The following is a 21,795-nucleotide window of genomic DNA, read 5'->3' as shown; positions in this document are numbered from 1 at the left end:
ATGTCAAACTACCTGTGAGCCGAAAATCAGCACCTCGCATAACAGGTTATTACACAACAGCAGACCGCAAAAGCCCTTGGCGGGCAAACCGTGTTTTGGCCGACAACTTTGTTTTCTCGGCTTTGGAACTACCTTTCGTAAATTGTTTCAATTGGAAGTACAGTCCACCCTAGTCCCTTCCTACCTCTAAAGTCTCCACCTCCCCCGACCAGTAATATTCTCTTGACAGCCTTTTCATGGTCAAAACCGGCTCCCATTGAGTTACGCCGCCCAAACCAAATTTTCACCTGGTTTCCCTATGCCACCTTTTTTTTGTATAATAAGTGCTGTGTCATGTCTCTGTCAAGACCAAGTACCTGTGCGCCCAAATCTGCGCTTTACACAGCCCGCTACAACACAACATTTGGGTCGAATATTGGATATCCCGTACAGCTTTATTTCTTTATTCATTAGAAACCTAACTTTCACACCGGCTGTCTTAATGAAACTTGGCACACTTCGTGCACAAACTTGGTGAACATCTCACTCGCCTCCAAATATCATCGTTCCAGCAGTCCTAGGTTTACAGCGACAAGCGAAATAAGTTTCCCACCCAGAGCAATCAAAGTGGCGGCCGTCTTGTTTTTCGGAAAATTGCTCCAACTCCTTTTTCGGCCGCACCTAGAGAAATTACTCCTAATAACGACTCAAACTCAATATATAAGAAGTGTAGAACAGCTAGACCGCCCTTCTTAGGTCTACCCCAGTACTCATGCAACGTCACCCTTAACTTATCGGCTCAAAAAGCAAAAGTTTCGTCCGTGCGCGCTTCCGCCGCCACAGCTTGGCATGCGAAAAGGCGCCGCAGGCTGCTGAACACGCCTCACAGTCGAACGCCAGCTCCTCCGCCAGGGGCGCTACGCGCGTTTTTCAAAGCGCCCCCTATAGTTCCCGCACGGAGTGTATAGAGGCCACGGCTCCGCATACTTAATTATATGTAGTATAACTAGGCATACGTATTTGTTACAATAGAAATATACGAAGTGGCTTAGTAAAACTGCAACTCCGAACCGTGCGATTCGCAGCCAGTTCAACACCATTTCTCGGAGCAACTAGGAGTGAACATATAAGCTCAAGGCCACTACCCAAGTAGGACACACTGGAGCCTGCGGTATCCTAGTGGATCGTCGGAACGGATCACAACGCACCAATGAATAGCTCGGTCGTACGACGTAACATAGCAAAGCAGCCAACAGAGCGCGTATCCGGTATGGCTGGCCCCTCCCACCTTAGTGAGTACTTCAGCCACCACAAGGAGCTCTTCGCAAACCAAGAGAACTCTCAAGGAGCAACGCACACCCTCTAAAGCAGCGGAATTCATGGAAACTTAGGAATAATGCATACTCCCGGTACAATCCCCTCGTTAATAAATATCATCTTGTTTTAATAATTATGATAAACCCGAGACGTACCTGACTGTGCCGTGTGCGCAGCACACCCGAAACCACCCAAAGGTCCCCACAACTAAGAGTAAAATATCATAACGCACGTATGACAATGAACGCACGACACAATCTGTGCTTCCCGTGTTTATAAAAGTTGTAAGTTCATATATAATTTTTAAATAAACATTCGTTGTTGTAGCAGTTAGTCAGGGCAAGTCACTGCAATATTTGATACAAAAGCGTAATATAGTTGCGGGCAGAGATAAACTCTGTTTTAGCCTATCGTGAAACGGAGAAAGGGCTAATGGCAAGGTAGCAGTGTATTGAAAACCTTATAGCAGCTCGTGCAATCGAAGCACCTTTGAAAGCGAAGAGCTCGTTCTATCTGCCTGATCTGTATTCCAATCAATTAAGCGGACGACGATCGAGTCATTCCATAAAGTGGCGGTAGCTGTAAGAGTAACCCCATGGGTTGCCCCGTGCGACTACCACAGTTTAATCAGGTGATGTCATGTGTTTTGAAACAAAGGAAACAGCCGAGCTAGCTCATTTTTCATTACGAACACTCGTGCCGAGGATCGCCAAGCGAGCTCGCACCAAATCGGGCGTCTTTAGGGACTGACGAAAATAATCCCCGGAGAAGGGGAACAACACTCTAATAAATAGGGGTTTTATAGGCGTACACCCCTCGTCCGATATGTAACACCCAAAACAACAATTCGACGATCAGTCCACAGACGTCAAACCGACGATACCAACTTTCACAAGCGGCTTGATAGTCGACCCATGCAACTTATTAAAATACCTAATGTACGCATTAAAGGCTACAGTAAGATAATCGAGGTTTTTTTGGCCCGGCTGCAAAACCTCGGTGTTTTTATTTTCCTCTAGCCTTTGATGCCCACATTAGCTATTTAGCACGTTACATCCCACGACTATCAAGCCGCTCGTAAAAGTTGGTATCGCCCGCTAAACGTCAGTGGATTGAACGTTCAAATGTAGTTTTGGGACGCTACATCTGGGACAAGGGGTGTGCCCCTTTACACCCCCTATTTCTAAGAGTGAAGGAGGACAAAGGACAAACACGTAACTCCAAACACAGCTGGGTAGGTGACTGACGCGCGACCGAAAAGAATCCGCCCGGTCCTGGTATCGAACAAGGGACCCCTGCATGTGTTCGTCCTTTGTCCTCCTTGTTCCCTTTCTCCAGGGATTATTTTCGTGATTTATGTTTAGCTCGCTCGCACCTTGGCATTCAATTGCACTATCGTCTTTAGGAAGCTTTTATGCTTGCTCAGGATTTGTTCAGGGTGGGGCTGCTTGCGCTGCAGTTCTTGCGCCGCCTGCTACGCAAGTCGACATCTTGAGTCGAATATTAGGCTGTTTCACTTTTTCTCATCTTCGCAAACGGTGGTGAAGACAGACTCGAAAGTGTTGCGTCGGCGTGAGCAATCTCATTAGAAAGAGGTTGCAATGCAGTAGTGGAAGCTTTCAAGAATAATAATTTCAACAACCACTCTGTGTTCAGTGTTGACGTGCAAGACCTTTTTTATTCTCTTCCACACCAAGCATTACTTGCCTCAGTCAAGTCCTGCATTGAAGAGCAAGGGGAGCTCTCCTTCAGAAACTCTAGTGGTGTTTCTTTAGAAGGCTTTCTAGAACTTCTGCAATTCTATTTGAACTCTATGATCGTTGGCTGGAACAATGGTACCTTTACGCAGCGGTCAGGTGTGTGCATAGGATCATGCGTGGCCCCCGTTCTTAGTGATATTTTTCTAGCAAGTGTTGATAGAGCTATTGAAGGTGCCCTTAGCAGATCAGAAGTGTCAAAGGTGTTCCGATACGTTGGCGATTTTTTGCTAGTGTATCCCAAGTCTGTTGACGGTGATTACGTTGATAAGGTTATGAGCGTATTTTCCAGGTGCGGCTTTGGTCTTAAATTCACTGTTGAAAAACCTTCGGACGGAAAGTTACAGTTCCTGGACCTTTCGTTATCTCTTCATACAAACCATATCTGCTGGAGTTTCTCTCCTAGGTCGAAAAAGGGCATCCTTCACTACACATCCGCACATTCGAAAGTTGTTAAAAGGGGGATTGCGGTTACCATACTTGGGGCTGCACTTACGAAGTCCTCCTTTTACACTGTTCGTGAAAGTTTTAATGCTCAAGTTGAGAGACTCCAAAAGTCGGGCTTTCCATCACAGGTCTTAAACGAGGTGGTGGCGGTTTTAGTACGCAAGACTAAAGGGATTCGAAAAAAGAAACCTCGAGATCCACAGAAACGAAAGGTTGTTGTACCATACATGCACAAAACCTCTCATAATTTAAAAAGAGCAGCCCAAAGGTACGATGTGCCTGTGGTGTTTTCGGCTCCAAAAAGAATGGCGCAAATCTGTTCAAAGGTTCGCTCGATAGCGGATAACCTCAACAAAGGCAAGTGCCAGAAACGCCACAGCCACCCTTATGTGCCATGTTCAATTGGCGTGGTGTACAAAATCCCATTAACGTGTGGTAAAAGCTATGTGGGCCAAACCGGACGGTGCCTAAACGATCGCCTTCTCGAGCATGATCGTTCGCTAAAATCTACGGTGGGTGGTCACCTTCCCGTTCACTGCAATTCCTGCTCGTGTACTCCGATTCTAAAAGGCACAACAATAATTGGACACTATCGAGACAAGACAACTCGCGAAATCTTAGAAGCACATTGCATCAACAGCCTGGGGGACTGCTGCGTCAGCCACCCATCAGTGACACTACTAAACACTGAAACCTTGTTTTTAGAAAGGACTATGGGGCAAAGACATTGCAGTTAGATGGTGTTGTGTCGCGTGTCATAAGCACTGCGTGCCCTGCGTGTCTTTCAGAACGGTTTCTTCTTCTTTCTTTTGTGTATAAATTCAGTTGCGAGTCTCTGTCCTTGTCTTTGTGTGCGCTGTTCTGTTCATCATGTCATCATACCAACTCGCCCAACTTGCTACACTTTTGCAATGCTCACTGCTCGAGAAATGCAGGGCGTGTTCTGAGACCCTTATGATCGTTCCGCAGGAAATGAGCGTGCGGCATTAAGCGATAAGAACACACGCAGAAAAAAAGACGCCAAGATAATAATTGATTTGTTTCTGAAGCTGTCATGGTTAGAGCAACCTCTTAAAACAGCATGCGTGTCGTCTGTTCCTTTCGTGACCCCATAGTGCACTGTTGGGAGCGCTCTCTTTTGCGCTAGGAACATTCGGTAAACTTGATTCTGGAACTACTTTTTTGTCCAAGTTATATAATTTGTGAAGTATTCGAGTCACCACATCGGTGTTGAAACTTGAATCGACATTTAGAACGAACGAAAGGGACAGGCTAAAACATTCCCTGGATGAACAGCTAAATGAAATTTAGCGTTGGTGCTCTTGAATGTACGAAGTGAGGTAATCATTATAGTTCTTGGTGCCGCGCTTTTAGCATCTTAGCTTAGTGTTTATACTCTGGTGGTTGAATCACGTACCGTGACTCTAGCCGTCACTGAGTGGGACCACGCTAGAATTGCCTCGTAGCCTTTATGTCAGAGTCGATAAACATTAGTGCATGTTTAGATTATTATCTGGGGAAATATTGGTGAGTTCGTCCCAAGCGTTTTGTGCAGAATTGTTGGTAGTACGGGCGCGTTTTGCGAGCAAAGCAATTTGCAGAGTAACACGTCGCGCGTCACTGCTCCTGGTCGAATGGCACCAGGTGTTGACATAAAGGATTACTTCCGCACACAAGAGCAGAGAGATTTGTGATTTTTTTGCCGATATCTTGGTACTCGTGCCCGTCCTTCATCATGTTCTTTCTTACTGAGCTGGACAAGGCATATACAATAATATAACAGCACGTCTTTTACAGTGAGCATCTTATCATCCTCGAGCACTTTAAGTGCAAAACATATAATACGGACCAAGCGGTTTTTTCACGAAAAAGCTGAGTTTCGGAAAGCAGGGATAGCCACAAGCCGTTTGCTGCGCAAAGTTTATTAATCATGGTATATAAATCGTTCCTAGCACCAGCTTTCCGGTTTCATTCTGGTCAAGAAAATCACTCTTGGTAAAAAACTTTATTTGCCTTAATGGATTGCATTCAGCACGTGAACAGATGAAAACCGGCCTTGAGAATCTTTAGATTTAGTTAGGAGACATAATCTATTTACACCGCTACAGCCCAGGCACAGATATCATTTCATGCCGCGAAAATCGGACGCAGTGAAAAAAGCAGGGAATAAATCCTCTTGCAGAAAGTTTTAGAAGCCGTATGCCATTTTTAATACATAAGCGCCTTTATCTCAATTGTGTTTTACAAGAATTTTAATGCTTGCATTCGAAGTTCAACTGAAACGATTGTTGAAACTAGGAAGATCTTCCAATTTTGTTTAGAAGCATTCCTGGGTGGTTTCATTTTTAATCGAACACGCTTGGCAGGGTTGGTGTTTGGATTTTTTTTAGATATATGTATTTGCCCCACGTCTGCAAAAAACAAAACCGCTTTTGGAAATAAAAAAAAAATATTGAAAAAAAAATCTGGTTTTTACTCCGGGATTTTTATACCAAGTCATGTACACTGGTCTGAATACGGAAAGCATAAAAAACTAACGGCAATTTTTCGTGTGCTTGTATACCATGCCGAAATTTTTTTAGTTTAAATGAAAATACTTTAGTATTTTTTTAATTTAAATAAAAGAATGACAAACATCGCCTGTTCGACAATTCGGTAGCATATTCAGAGGCTTGTATGCCACGAGTTATTATATGTGACGCTTGCCAAATACTATACGGGTGTAGTCTTATACATCGGCTACCGATGGGCATAAGTTTCGTTTATTTTAGTTTCACGGAATATTTTATATTAAATTTGAAATATCATCAAAAATTAGATTTTATGAATATTTTGAACCCACTTTATAAAGGAATTTTTTTTCTTCAATTTTTAAATATTAATGCCGATCATATTAAATTTTAATTGGCTTGATACGATTTCTCCCTTTTTGTTGAATGTTCTCAAAAAGTGGTCGAAATCGCACCCAGGCTCTCAAAATTGCCAAACGCTGTTTCGGCAGGTCGGCTTTGCAGCAAGATTATACTGCTCATTTTTCTGATTAAATGCAGCGGATAAATTAATTTTGATTGAGAGCACCCGTGCTTGGCTACATATCGTATTTTCTTAATTTAGTAATGATGGCCACTGACATTCCTTAGTTCGATCATTAGCGCACCGAAGAATGACCGCGGTCTGGCTACATGAAGAGCTCGTCCCGTTTCCTCCGCCCTTTGTGACCTGGCTTTAGACATCGGAAGATTGAACATCCGCTGCACCGCTTACGATCGGACAAAGCAATGTCAGTTGCCATCATCACAAAATTAAGAAAACACAATGTGTAGCCAAGCACGAGTGCTCTCAATCAGAATAAACTTACCCGCTGCATTTTAACAGAAACATAAGTAATATATCTTTGCAGCGAAGCCGACCTGCGGAAACTGCGTTTGGCCGTTGTGAGAGCGTGGCTGCGATTTCGATCACTTATAGAAAATATACAACCAAAAAGGTGGAAATCGCTTCGAGCCATTTGAAAGTTAATAGGATTGGCAGCAATATTGAAAAGATTAACGAAGAAAAGGAATTTTCGCTAAAGTTTCTTCAAAATATCGGTAAATCTAATTTTTGCTCGATATTTCGGATTTTATATAAATTATTCCGCGAAAATAAAATGTACTATTAAGCCTGTCGATATAACATATACAGGACGATACTCGCATAGTATTTGGCAAGCGACAAATATAATAACTCGATTTACAAGGCTCTGAATATGCCACTGGACTGTCAAAGAGACGACGTTTGGTATTTTTTATATTAGTAAAAGAAATACTACGGGAGTTTTTTACTAAAACGTTGTCGGCATTGTATACAAGCACAAAAACATATTACTGTCAGTCTGTATGCTTTCTGTATTCACGCCAGCGTAGAAAACTGGGTAGAAAGATCACGGAGTAAAAAACAGATTTTGGCCCCGCTCCACTAAATATTATTTGTAATGCGAAAAATATTTAAAAAAAGTTTTTGGAAAGCGGCTTTGTTTTTACAGAAATAAGGAAATTACATATATTAAAAAAAATCAAAATACCCACCCCGACAAGCGTGTTCGATTTCAAATGAAACCACCCTCCTGTCCATAGGCGTAGACCACGGGAGGGGGGGAGGGGGGCATCGGGGCTCGTGAATCCTTTGCTGAGATCGGGAAGGGGGGGGGGCAGAGCCCCCTCCCCGGGTTTTGATCATTACCGAGGCACTGTTTACGTGCCATGTAACGAGCTTCTTGTAGTGGAATGTATATAAAATATCGCACACTGCGACGTACACATGGCGATATACACACGCTGTGAAACGTACCCCCTAAAAAAGACTACTGATACTTTCCGGTGTACGAAAAATTGCGCGGAAAAGCACCCCCCCCCCCCCCCCCCCGAGAACTTCTCAGCCTGCCCTCCCCACCCCCTCCCCCCCCCCCGGGAAAATGGAGAGTCTACGCCGCTGCTCCTGTCTACGTTTTTATTTTTCTAAATAAACGTTCACTGTTTCGATCCGAAGTATATTATTCCGCAGATGGCTGGTTTGTGTTCCCATCTACCTTTCTCTTATTTTCACGTTGATCAAAGAAGTAACTGACTGAAATGCTTTCACCACACGTTAAAACAAAATCGAAAGTTAAGCAGCGTTATATTTTGCGCGAAAGTCTATTTTAATTTTTCTTGAGTGAAATTTCAAATAGTGCCAAACCAAAATTGTTTATATAATCGGCAAAGCGGCGCATGCCAAGAAACCCGCTCAGTGTTCTTCGCTACGATATGAAACTTTATGGAACGACTTCACACGGAAGGCCTTCAATATGAGCATTCAGTCTGAAGGTCATTTAGTTACCAGCTAGTGAGGAATCAAACAAACTTTATGGCTCCCTCAAGAATTTCATTGCCTCGAGCCTTCTGATTTTTTTTTTTTTTTCAAATCGATGCAACCGGCTAAATATATTTTGAGGGATTTTTTACGCAGAATAAATCATACGTATAGAATGAAACTAGGAGCATGGCTGGAATAACTTCTTGATAAGAAAACATTTGTAAAATTATCCGCATGGTTTTCAAAACGGTGTGAAATTATGAGCATTATGTAAGGGTAATGCCGTGCAATCTAACATATTATCAGTCACGACAGACTGTGAGCTCCATTGTCATAAGTAAAATTGTTTAGATCCTTTATTACGTTTTATTAAAAGAACGAATAAACCACGAGCATAACTTCGAGTGAAGCGAGAACACTGACACTTCTATGTGCAGTTTACCAAAAACAATTGGTATGCGCTAATAGGATAGTTTGTGAACGGCAGTTACATCCTAACGCTCCAGAATTCTCATCTCCATAAATACATCTTGAATCTTCTCTGCTCACCTGAACAATATCGTTGACGACCCACTCGACCTTGACGGACTTGCGTGGTGGCACGGTGATGACGTGCTTGACGAACTGCTCCTCGGTTTCCGTTTTGACCTTGCTGTCGGTTTTCGTGAACGAGACTGCGACCGAAATCGTGCCAGTGATGCTGACGGATCCCGGCAGCGGAACGGTGACCGAGAGCTCCGTCTTGAAGCCGAAGCCTTTCTGCGTGGTCCAGGTGTACTTGGTCTCGTGCTGCATGTACCTCTGGACGGTGACGCGGCTGGCCTCCGAAGGCTGCTCGTTGTGGATCCACTCGGTGTGGACCACACGGGGCTTGGTTTCCCTCTTCTGCACTTCCCCGTATTTGATGGGGCCGGCATTTACGAGCACCTTGTGCCTGCAGGAAACAACAGGAGTGTGAACAACGCAGAACTTTATAAAACGCTTGCTTGGAAGTAGAAAGCGAGAACGGAAACAACACTGCCCAACGCTATGCCTGCCTCGGACTGAAAGCTTAACGAATCTAACTGTAGTATGTGTCTAAACCTTTGCATGGAACGAACCTCCTCAGGTGTGCAGTAAATATATTTTATGCCCATCGAGTGCTTCTAGAAAGAACCGACCGTTGATAATAAACGATTTCTTGTAAGAAAGTTTTCACTTAAGCCTTTACATATGAAAGATAATTGTCACTCACTAGGGAAGCTTGTACAACAATTACTGCAGTTTCCGTGGACTGATGCCGACGTGGCCATTATAGTAATACAATGTTGGCTTGCTTGTTTCGTTAAAAAAACATATTAAAGGGATTCTGTACCAGACATTTCAGTGTCTATAATGAGTGGCGCACTATGTTTCCATGAGTCAGCAGCCGGCGATGTGCGCGAGCACACGCAACGAAATTGACGTCATCATATCCCCCCTTCAAGCTTGTTAAGGGTGAATGGGGGATATGATGACGTCAATTTCGTTGCGTGTGCACGCGCACATCGCCGGCGGCTGACTCATGGAAACATAGGGCGCCACTCATTATAGACATTGAAATGTTTGGTTCAGCATATCCCTTAAATGGTTTTGTTATTTTTGTTTTTCTTTTAACATCCTTAAAACGTAGATGTTCTTGACATGACTCATTTATAACATTTGGTGATTAGGTATCTTCGTAAGTTCTTTGCTGTCGCTTACGGGGCGGAGCATTCGTTGGATGTTTTCACCGCCCTCATTCTGTATCCCATCTACGAGACTAGGTTACATAAAGATGTTGAATTAAAAACAATGCACGCAGTAATATAAATGCATATTCGCGGATTTTACTGGTAGAAATATTACACGTCCGCGTTTCTGTAAATTGAGCCCTCTGGCGACTCCAAGGCCGCCCTGCAAGATAAGGCGCTTGGAGGAATAGTTCAACCTAACCTGCTCGATCAGCGGCTATATCGGTCCTTTAAGACATGGCCTGTGTTTCGGGCGCCTTTCTAAACATTACCCATAGCATTTTTTTTTCCCTCTGAGCTTGAGTCGAAACTCTCAGATAGAGCGACGCCATACCGCAATAATCGAATCGAGCTTATATATATATATATAAAGGGCTTGCACGCGCTTGTTACGTTTGACTAACACATTTCTATCCAAAGTCACCGTCTCGCTTTCGTCACTGAGAGATGAAGTAATGCAGAGCGTGGCGCTCTGCGCTTCTTAGGCCGCCAGCGACTCTAACGTCTTTATGTGTTCGTGTCGGCCATTCGACTGAATTTCGGAACTCTCAATATGGGGACAATATTGATGCTGTTTGTAAGCTCCATTATGATACGCGGAATAAAAAAAAAAGAAATTGATAACCTCATTCATAGGTAGAGAGAAGGAGCTTCGACGTTTGGCACAACTTTTGACAAACACGTCAAGCCCTTCGCAGGCTCGTCAGCTCGGCGACGTTTTCCAGCATTGCTCTTGCTGATGAACATTCTGGGCACTAAGCCGATGACTTGGACAGCATTTGAGATGAATTCCGTGCAACCGGAACCCGTTCTGATATACTGTGTGGATGTTGTTCTTTCAACCTGTGATGCACAGCTTTAGTACAGTGCCGCGCGCGCACCTGACCAAGCAGACAGCGCGCTCGTGGCCTAACGGTTATCGCGCTTGCCTTCCACGCAAAAAAGCCAAAGTTCCAATCCTGGCCGCGGATACACTTTTTTGTTGACTCTGTATTGTTGTGTTCTGGCAAATTTGAGAACCGTTTTGGCTGATTCGAGGAAAGAAAGTTTTATGCGCGAAACTTGTACGTCGATTTTTCCAGGACCCCACGCGTGTACAAAAGGGGCTCCGCGCGGCAAGCCAGAGTCAGTCTCGCTCCAGCGCCCGATCCTGCTGTTTCGCCGACATCGACGCCTGCGACGCTAGCTTACTTCGACTTTTGGGAAGCACAAGTTCGCCCCATTAAACGTTCAGTTTCTTCAGTTATTCTTCGCCTCATCGTTTGTCATTCATGACAACAATATACCTTGAATTTTAGCGGTGAGGTGCGCAGGTCGATCCAGTATAGAAACTAGAGTTTACATACTGAAAGTATAATATTAATATACTATGGAATACCTAAAATTATCAATTGGATAATTTCCGATGGGATAAAAATAAATTAAATGGTTTTAGATATTGAATGTGTTGCTCATCCCCGAGGTTAGTTTGTAGCGATGTGCAGGCCCATAATCTTCTCTTTTATTGCACTGAATAAATCCTATGATCACCTAAATGCTAATCTTTTCTTTTTGTACTTGGCACTGATGGTTGTACCCAACGTTACTAGGGCAGTTGAAAAAAGTGCCATTGGAGCCGCCTTTGGAGAATTGACTCTAGCACTTCAGGCCCGAGCTCGACGAGATTGTAGTGTCGCCGTTTCTCTCGCAGCGTACAGTACGGCAACTAAACATACCGAATCAAAGAAGATTTCCGGAAAGAAGAAGATTTTGAAAGAAGATTTAGAGAACAGCCTCGCCGTTCTGCGGCTTCCTCGCGAACTACCCAACCACGAAGGCGCACCAGAGCAGAGTAAAAAGAACAAATTCTTACCTATATTTGCAAAGTGGATGTTCGCTGACCCCCTTGGCTGAAAAGCTTTGTCCTGCCAACTCGTAAATAAACTCAAAACGAACTAGCGGAGCGGACTAACCATTAAGGTGCCGCACTGTAATCGAATCTGCCTCACAGCGGCTCGGTTCTAGTGAGCGGGAAGGGCCCGGGTTCCAAAGGCGAGTTTCACAGCTCAGTTATTCTAGTGAAGTTGCTTGCACTTGAGTCTACGAACTCTGATTATAAAGGGTAGAACCTGCAAACGAATAACTCACGGTCTTTTCGGGAGCTTGTACCGGCGAAACTCCGGGTTGGTCCCGTACATGTCCCACCAGGCTACCCCGACGTTGTGCTTCTCTTCAAGCTTCTCGACGTACTCTTGAATCTTGGTCTCCAGGTCGAAAACCAAAGGATTTGACGCAACTAAAGGAGTAGTGTGAAATGCACCAAAAAGGGATTTCATTAAAAACGAGAGAATTTGAAATCTTAAGCCAGCCTTTCCGCATTATCATAGTTTCCGCACCGTAGTCAACGGACTGCGTGTGCTTAAAAGAATAAATTTTACGTGGTTCCCAGGAGCAACAAACAAGGTTTCAGTTTTTTTTCAAGATCGAGACGGTCATGGCTTTTGTGAATGACAAATTATGTTGACGCAGCTTTCTTTACAATCTAAACACTTCTTTGTGTGCTAATAAAGCAGGCACCCTTCAACGAGTCGGGTGTGTGTGAAAGTTTACGTCCGGATTATGAACTGGATGCGTAATAAAGGACAGTACTTGTTTCAGCAATTATTGGCATTTGTGGATTGTGTGTGTGGATTAAGGTTAAAAAGTACGGTGCTTGCCTTATCATACCGTCAAGTTGCCCTATTACGTTCGTATTTGTTTAATTGGTGCACTTTTTTAAGCGGGATTTTAGGTATAATAGCACAGAAGGAGTATTATTTCCGTGTCCGTAAAATCTTACACTCTTCACATTCTTTGTTTTGTCATGATTGTAAAACTCTTTGAGTGTTATATTTTTTTCAGTTGCCTGATAAAGCCAACGTAGTAGTCTGGTTGAATACATAAGGCACGCCTTTCAAAATTTTGAAATAGAGTACCAGGTTATTATGCCTTTTTTATGCTTCTTGCGTTCACTGATGACCGTTGAATTCTCATTACGCATGCATGGAGCAATACTTTCGGTGATTTTAGATCTTTTTTTGCATACTTCTGAGTACAAATTGTACAGCGGCTACGTCTGAGCAAACGGGAAGTTCCCCATATATATATATATATATATATAATTGAAAAATTGAGGGCTTAAGGACTGACCCTTGTGGAACGCCCGATACCACAGGGAGTACTCTAATATAGGTCTGCCTATATATATATATATATATATATATATAACTGAGAAGAAAAGGAAACCCTTGGTGAAAACAGCAACAACGGACGATTTATTCCTCGACGTTTCGGCCGGAGTCCGGACGTTCCGGCCGGAATTTGGCAGGCCAGACTCGGGCCGAAACGTCGAAGAATAAATCGACAGTTGTTGCTGTTTTCACCAAGGGTTTCCTTTTCTTCTCGGTTAGACCCACGCCTTTGGCCCCCCGCCATCATGCCTGTTGGATATATATACATATATATAGGCAGACCTAAATTGGATTAGTCCCTGTGTGCTATCGTGCGTACCTCAAGGGTCAGTTCTTAAGCCTTCACTTTTTCAATTTTTATAAACGAAATCACTGCCAACATTCCTGTGCGAGCACTTTTTTTGCTGAAAATGTGGTTATCTTCACTGAGGTAAATGATGTTAGTGACCAGGCTATATTGAACAGCTGCTTATCCATGATATACGATTGGTGTGACTCGTGGCAGCTGTCACTAAATGAATCTTAACGAATATATTTGAATTCATATAGCCCGGAAAACTAGTTTTCTTTATTATAATTCTTCCAATAACAATACTGTCCTACCCGCAGTGACTTCCTATGGATACCTAGGTGCAATCGTATCAAATAAACTGCGTTGGGACAGCCATATTAGGTACATTGAGCACAAGGCATTAACTAAGCTCTGGTTTCTGCGGCGAAATTTAAAGCAAACTTTATCCAACGTAAAACTAACAGCCTACAAAACGTTTGTTTTATCTAAATTAGAGTATACATCCGTTGTCTGGGAACCGTTTCCTAAAACCAACATAAATTCACTTGAGTTCATTCGGAGAAAAGGCTTGTATTTCGTAAACACCAAATTTCAGGGACAATACCCGGTTTCAGAATTATACGTCTGTTCCAGCATTAGCTCATTAAATCATAGACGCATGTTTCAAAGATAAACATTTTTGCTCGACCTACTAAACAACCGATTTAATGTTGACACGTCTAAATATACTTCACCTGCTCTTCATAATTATCCCACGCAAAATATTTATTGTAGATCATTACAAGAATACGGCTGTAAGGTCGATGTATTTGAGTTCTCATTTTTCCCAAGGACCGTTCATGATTGGAATGCCCTACCCACTCATATAGTAAATGCTTCATCCGAGTCATCACTCATTGCTAACCACCGCAGTTTCTGTAACTCCTGCGATTGACGGTATTTCTTGTAGTTTTTTTTTTTTTTGGTTTTGCTTTATTGTTTCTTCGACACCATATTCTGATGAGGTTGATTGTCTTGTTCCCGTGTGCATAAAATGACTTGAGGTGTATACCTTTATAAAAAAAAAAAGTATGATGTTTCCCTTTTTACCACATCTCCCGCAGGCGATTGTAGTATCAATAAATAAATATATATAGTCAGTGAGAAGGTAAGAACGTGTGGAAGAAGGTTCAGTTCTCCCACTTGAGGCGCGAGATCCCTGCCATCGGCAAGGTTTCGGCGGCTTCGAGCGTTCATGGAGCGTTTGCTGGAGGCCGAACTTTCAAAAGACCCTCCCTGCCGTACTCATTCGGTGTTACTTTAGCTTCAAAAATGTTCTAGAGTACACGCGATATTTTTCCGACGAACGGTGTTACCTAAGCCCGATTCGCAAGGTTTGATTTCCCTCGCGATTCCGCCGCTGCAACGTTGAAAACCGCAGCTTCCACCATTTTTTTTATGCCTTACGAACAGCGTCGCAGCTGCGAAATCTCAAGTGGAATGGCACCATGCGGATTTGGCTTTATATTGAACGATTGTCGCGATTTCGGGCTCCGGTGAGTGCAAGCGCTAAAACAAAACGTGTAGGTGCCCCAAAACTGCGCATTGCACGCCACATTGTTAGAGAGACATCGCTGTAATTTTAATTGTGCTAAAAATTGGTTGGATGGAAAGTATGACAGCTACAGCATACAAGGGACGATCGACGTCTTTAACCTGCGTTCTATGTATTGAAACACGGTATTTTTGGTGTTATATTGCAGAGGGTTCAACTGAACCTTGACATAAAGATATTTAAGCACATCTAGATGTGATGTCCCTTGAAGCCAGACGGTCAGGGAAAAGGTGTGCCTTACCTAATTTGCCAACAGCACACGAATGTTCACGATCAAAACTCACCGAGTCAATGGGCAATTTTCCACCACAATATTTATTCCCATGTAATCACCGATATGGTCTATTAAAAACCTTGAGGCTGTAGCCTATAGCACACCCAATCCGGATCTGCAAAGCTTATGCTGTAGACATGCATCATCATATGAGCATGTTTCTCATCAATCTTAAACATAAAACGCTAGTTATGCAACGAAACTCCCATATCAGCACATTTTGAGCAATCTGAATGATCCCAAACGACAGGGACAAGGCGCCCTGTCCCTGTCGTTTGTGTTATTTCTATTGTCCCTGTCTGTTTGCGCTTTTAAACCTAATACCTACCATGGACCAACTAGCCCAAACCAAAGTTTTAATGAATGGTCCCACCTGTTACACTTTTAGCTTTGGAAGTAAACTGATTCACAATACCACCAGTGTCATGCATCGTGCCAAGCATTAGTGCCGCATGTGGCAACAAAATGTTTTAACTAGGGAAGCAAACCTAATCGATCGTGTTGATTAAATCACCTAGGTACGGGAGAAATTATCAACAAAAAAGGTCACTTGAAAGGAAAGTTTTCTCGCTGAACGAACATGCCTTTTTATTGGTCGTTCCGCAATGTAAGGCCGAAGTCATTTACTCCGTGATCGGTACAGAAGCATTTGCTTAGTGGTCGGTCGTGCGTGATAAAAACAAGAACAAAAACAAAGGTGAATTAGAAACGCGATAGATTCGCCTTTGCACGGGGTACTTACACTTAAAATCGTGTCAACATAAAGCGACTATGGCCCAGCTTGCTAACAGCAATCTTAAAATTTATCCGTGTAGTCGTCACACCCACACCAACCGAAAGCGTTGCTGCAAGTCCCTCCACCGTCAACTTTGAGTCGCTGTTGAGTCTGAAGAAGTGCTCTATGAGGTCCATATCCAGCCACTGAGCACATACGCAAGCACAGGAGGTAATAATCGGTTCCAAGTACAAACGAAGAACCTGGGGCGGAAAGCCCTGGTTGCCAAACGATCTGCGTCGGGTGACGGCGACTGACTGCGTAGTAGTTGCGCTCCTTCGACGAATGCATCGCTGATCGCTGCGGCGGGTGGTCGAAGCTAGTCGTAGCAGATCGTGTCACCTCTGTTGCTCGTACCGAAACAGTAGAGCCGCGTAATATTCTTGCTGCCGAAGTTTATAAGCCTACGTTCCCGGCCAACGCACTTTACACAAAGCCAACGCACAGCGAACCTATCCCTCTCTTTCTCTTTCGGCGACCGGCCGCCAGGACGGTGACATCGTCGCTGAAACTCGCTCGCTGTCCGACGCGGTCGGGCGCGTACTCGCCCCAACAAAAACAAACGAGGCCTAGCATTTCGAAAGTATGCCCGGCATTGTGAATCCCGGAGAAAAGCTCACCGGAGAAAAACTCACCGGAGAAAAGCTCACCGGAGATAAGCTCACCGGAGAAAAGCTCACCACAAAAGTGGCGGATGCGGAGAAAAGCTCACCGGCCATTGAGCGTATGCGGAGAAAAGCTTACAGATTTTTTTTCTTCTATTATTATGCAGGCTGGTGAATCATGCGTAACATAGATCAATTTATTATTATTAAAATTCGTCAGCTTCGTAAAAAAAGACATTTTTTGTAATATTCGTTAAGCTTATTGGGTATACTGCTCCCAAAATAATAATTGCGGGCGAGTATTTCTGTGGCTCTCTCTAGGACAACGAAAGTCTAACTGACAACTTTATGAACTTGAAAAACAGGAAAAAGTTCGAAGACTTAATAATGTCTGCCTAAAACCTAAAAATCAAAACTGTAAATGCCGAATATCCGAAAGGGCATGCGCAACAACGCGATGCCTGAAATTCTCTTTGAAGCTTTTGTTAACTTTTGAAAACAGTATAAAACAGTCAGTGTGATATTGAGGATTCCTTCTTCCACGGATATGCACGTTTTCTAGCCGTTCGTGCTGGTGTTTCCACACGTTGCCTTTGTGTGATAGGGCCCTTCTACAATGAGCCAGCCATGACCTTCAGAGCTGCACACTGGCTCCGCTGTTACTCGTCACCTATGTAAGAAGTAGTTTTCGGTAAGGTAGCGAATAAAGCGAGTTGGTAAACGTTATACATGATGAAAACCGCTCAAATGACGACGATGGAGGGAAAACAACGAACACGACACGACGAGGTTGTTTTCGCAACAAAAGTTTTCTTAATGAAATTACTAGAAAGAAAACAGCGTAGCGTACACTGATGATATCAATGAACACGAACTTATCTATTAGACAGCACACAATATTGGCAGCTGAAACCGTTCACACACCGCTATTCATATTAGCTCGCAAAGAGCAAGCGTTTTTATCTAACAGAGCTACCGACGGCACACTGTCAGCTGTCAATAAATTGTCGTTTTTTTGCAGGAGTACGATGTTCTGATTTTATACCCTTGCGGCTTCATTAATATACAAAATGGGTGATTACTAATATCTGAGGAATTAGCAAATATGCCCAATGAACTTCAAGAATATTACAACCTAAAAGGAGACTTATTTTTAATGAAGTGACGAATTCTATTTGTGTTAAATTGCCACGTTTTACGCAGAATCCGCTCAGTTGAAAAAAATCGGTGAGCTTTTCTCCGCATCTGCTGACAGGCCGGTGAGCTTTTCTCCGCATCTGCCTGTTTTGCAGTGAGCTTTTTTCCGGTGAGCTTTTGTCCGGTGAGCTTATCTCCGGTGAGCTTTTCTCCGATGAGCTTTTCTCCGCCGTCCATGCCCGGCGGCAATCAGTTCATCAAACAAACGATGTTACATCGCAGATCGTTTTGTCGACGCAGCGACGTTTTAATGCGAGTTTAGCTTCATCGAAAAGTTCCCGTGTTCGTTTCCTCGACAAACCTTGCGACGTTTCATCGAGAGCGTCTTTCCGCGCTTTTCTCCTCGGTCGTCGGCGTCGCCAGGTGCCGGCGACCGAGGCGGTAGGAGCACGCCGAAACGAGCCTGCCGAAACCTTGGCGGTTCCTGTGAAGCCTGGTGCGAGTTCGCGCCTCGAGATTCTAAAGTAGAGAGTGGATATTCTGCCGGCAGCCGACACAACAACAAAGAAAAAAAGAAAATGTCGGCGGTTGTCACAACGAGTGTATAACGCTGTAACGTAGCTCAATGGCAGGCAATAAAAAAATATTATGTAGCTCCTTTGAAAGGTGTCCGCTTCACACGGAACGGAACCAGGTTCGATTCAATAAATAGAAGCATTTTTGTTTTGTCAAAAATTTGGCGATATATGCAAATCTCTTTTTTACACTTTATAAAGTTTCACGTTAATGCTCTTAGGCCAAAGGGATGGTCGTATCCGCTATGCGTAAATAAACATATTTTCAATCAATATTAAATTTCCCCAAGCGAATCGAGGGTTTTTAGCGCGTATTGCGGACTGTTTGGAAGTGGATAAGCGCTCGGCGAATTTATTTGTGGCCTATCAGAGCCGCCTGGGTGATTCCGCTCGACAAAACATCGCAGGGGTGTCCACGAATTTTAACAGTGCCGCGAAGTCATGCTCGCGCGCGTTTAATTAAGCATTACTTTATGCGTTTACTTTCTCGGCGGGTTTGCGAGTCATTCGGCGGTACGGTTCATAGTTTCAACCATGGTCGGGAGTCACCGAATTGGGAAGAACCTGAACTCTTTAGCGATACACTGCTTCATAGAGCCCAGCGTCGGAGTTGTTTTATCTTGTAATACTTGTCTGCTTTTGAGATTTTCACTTCGGATTTTTGTTTCGACCTGTGTACAACTTCTCTTGTACTCGTGGCTTCGAATGTGTCTTCTATTGTTCATAGCAGCCCTTGTGAACTTCGTTTAAAATGTTTATTTGCCCTTTGTATGCTGTTGTTCATGTGATGGTTGTATTTGCTTTTGGGCTCTTGCCATTTTCATTGGTGCTGGAGTTATACTCCCGATGAGATGTCTGAAGTCTGTGGCTTTTACCTTTCGAATTTGACATGTCTGCATATGAAATTTTAACCAGTGTTCCTTTTTACATAAAGCAACAAGTCGTTATTTGTTTAATAGTGAAGCTGCCTAACTAAAATCTTGAATTCAGGGTGGGGCATGAAGTTTTTGTTGCTCAGTATAACGTGACTCTACTGTCTTGCTTTTTGGACCTCATTATCCAAGATTTAAAAAGTCATTAGACATAACTTTGAGACGTGCGGCGGCCACTCCCACTGTTTACTGTGTAGTGTGTAGGGGAAGGGCTTTGCATATGGCCCACCTTTTTTGCCATGTTTGTTATGGTCGCAACAGCACAGTTTACTCTGCGTGGCCTTATGGAAAGACTTCAAAATATTTTCCTGAGGTGTTATATTAATATTTTTTTCATTCAATATAATGATACAAAATTATTCCTGGTTCATTTTTATCTCCACTCACTACTCAAAATATGGTAATAATGAATCATATCTCGTAATGCCATATGAAAAAAAAAAACTGTGTGGCATATATCATGAATTTTTTCACAATGTTGAATGCACGTCCAATTTGATGTTTGGCTCGGGTAGTCTGCCAAACTTTTCCCGTCAGCTGATACATATTATGAATTTTTTTACAATGTTGAATGCACAGCCCTATTTGATGTTTCGCTCGGGTAGTCGCCAAACTTTCCCCGTCAAATGACACATAAATGACATTGTTTTTTCTATATTTTTGTAATCGTGTTCCAGTTATGAATGTTTTAATTCCATTGATGTGGCATACAGCAGCCGACAATATGTTTTGTGTATAAGTGCATATAGTAAGGGAGATTGGTCTTCAAGCTCTGAACATATGAAGGTCCACTAAACAACTACTTAGTGCTCAGGTTTTTCTTCGTATGGGCTTTTGACATGGCATAATTAAATTGTGAGTAGTATGGGTGCATAACAATAAACTGTAACAATTATTGATCGGTTCAAATATATTTAGCACCCATGATACCTTTCTATTCTTATTTCAGTAGGTGTGAATGATGTACCCTCGAGCAAGTCGCACAAACTTTTTAACCAGCTTTATGGAAGTGAGGCGAATCCTCCATCATTTACAAAATCTTGTGGCCATTTGTAAAAAAAAAAAAAAATTGAAAAATCTTGGGTATATAGTATAACCATTTTGAAACTGAAATAAAAGTTATTTTTCCGTTGTTTCGAGGGCTGAACCATGTTAATGTGCAATCTTGAGCAAGATTTACTTATTTTGTTGATTTTGCTTTTGACAGTCAAGAGCATCGGCGTCTGCTTTGAAGACAAGCACGACCCACATCGACAACGTGGAGAAAATAGCTCCTGACGTAAGAGGTTCCGTATAAAGGATGACACAAGCAAAATTTCGCGTCCACAAAAAGGATTTGCCAGCAAAAACCCTTCACAGCTGGATACTTTGTAAGTGTATCTACCTTTTGAGCTTAAATTTGATCTGCTTGTCATGTGAAAGCTACATTCTTACACAAAACATAGCTGCCATTGGAAGACCCCCAGCGACTGCTGATTTCTTACAATGCTTTGATTTTGGAACACTGTGTGTCACCCGCAGTTGCCAAGCCGACGGCGTCCCTGGAGGAGTATGCCTTTTATGCGGAAACATTCCCAAAACCTTTCTGTTTTAAATAAAAAGGTATGTTCTGGAAATGTCATCTTTATGCCGAAGCAAGGCAAAGAGTAGGAGTCGAAAGTGTTTAGTGGTATATAGGGTTGCATAAATAGACCGGTATGCTGTCAATTGCACCAGAAAAATTGGCTGTTGTGTGTAGCTAGCTCAAATTTTTCATCACAGGCGTACTCTGGTGTAGTGCACATTATCTTGTAAACTACTAACGCGTAGATCCCTTTCTGTGAGAATTAAGGACAAGAATCCTTGTAGCCTCTATGGCGGGCACTGATGCAGGCAACCAAGTCGCAGTGAGCGGTTAGACCGCGATGCGAAATTAGTACCAGGGTTGGGCAGAAAAAAATGTATTTGGACCTACAAATACTGGGATACTTTAAAATAGTACCTAATATACTGATACTGAAATATATCTGTAAAAGAGTATCGCGATACGTATCGGAAATACATTTTAAATAGAGGCAAAAAGTATTTGGAAATAAAAATACAGGAATACATTTTAGGGAGGGCAGAAATACAAATACAGAAATACTGATACTGCAATACATTTTTCATATTTATTTGAGATCAAAATAGACGAAACTTGGAGTTGGAAGTGGAAGTTTTTGATCCTGAAATTACTTTCCCGTGGGCTTGGCACTTTGCCTTGAACGTAGTGATTTCGGACGACGAGGAGTCTTCAATGAGCTCAGAAAAACGTTCCATCGAGGGCTGACCATGGTCCC

General features: G+C 43.0%; 1 protein-coding gene across 1 annotated transcript in view; it reads right to left on the bottom strand.

Annotated features, from left to right (window-relative positions):
• The window catches only part of LOC8033227, a 36,480-nt gene that overhangs the window by 2,422 nt on the left and 12,263 nt on the right, over nt 1-21,795 (bottom strand). The window contains exons 3-4 of the mRNA XM_029993703.4: nt 12,212-12,359; nt 8,883-9,267 (exon numbers count right to left, since the gene is read on the bottom strand). Of these exons, the coding sequence (XP_029849563.3) occupies nt 8,883-9,267; nt 12,212-12,359 (533 nt within the window). The remainder of the gene's footprint in view (nt 1-8,882; nt 9,268-12,211; nt 12,360-21,795) is intronic.

The sequence above is a fragment of the Ixodes scapularis genome, unplaced genomic scaffold (genome assembly GCF_016920785.2).
Source record: "Ixodes scapularis isolate PalLabHiFi unplaced genomic scaffold, ASM1692078v2 ptg001158l_1___fragment_3__unscaffolded, whole genome shotgun sequence".
Taxonomy (NCBI): Eukaryota; Metazoa; Arthropoda; class Arachnida; order Ixodida; family Ixodidae; genus Ixodes; species Ixodes scapularis.
This window is presented reverse-complemented; position numbering and strand designations above follow the sequence as displayed.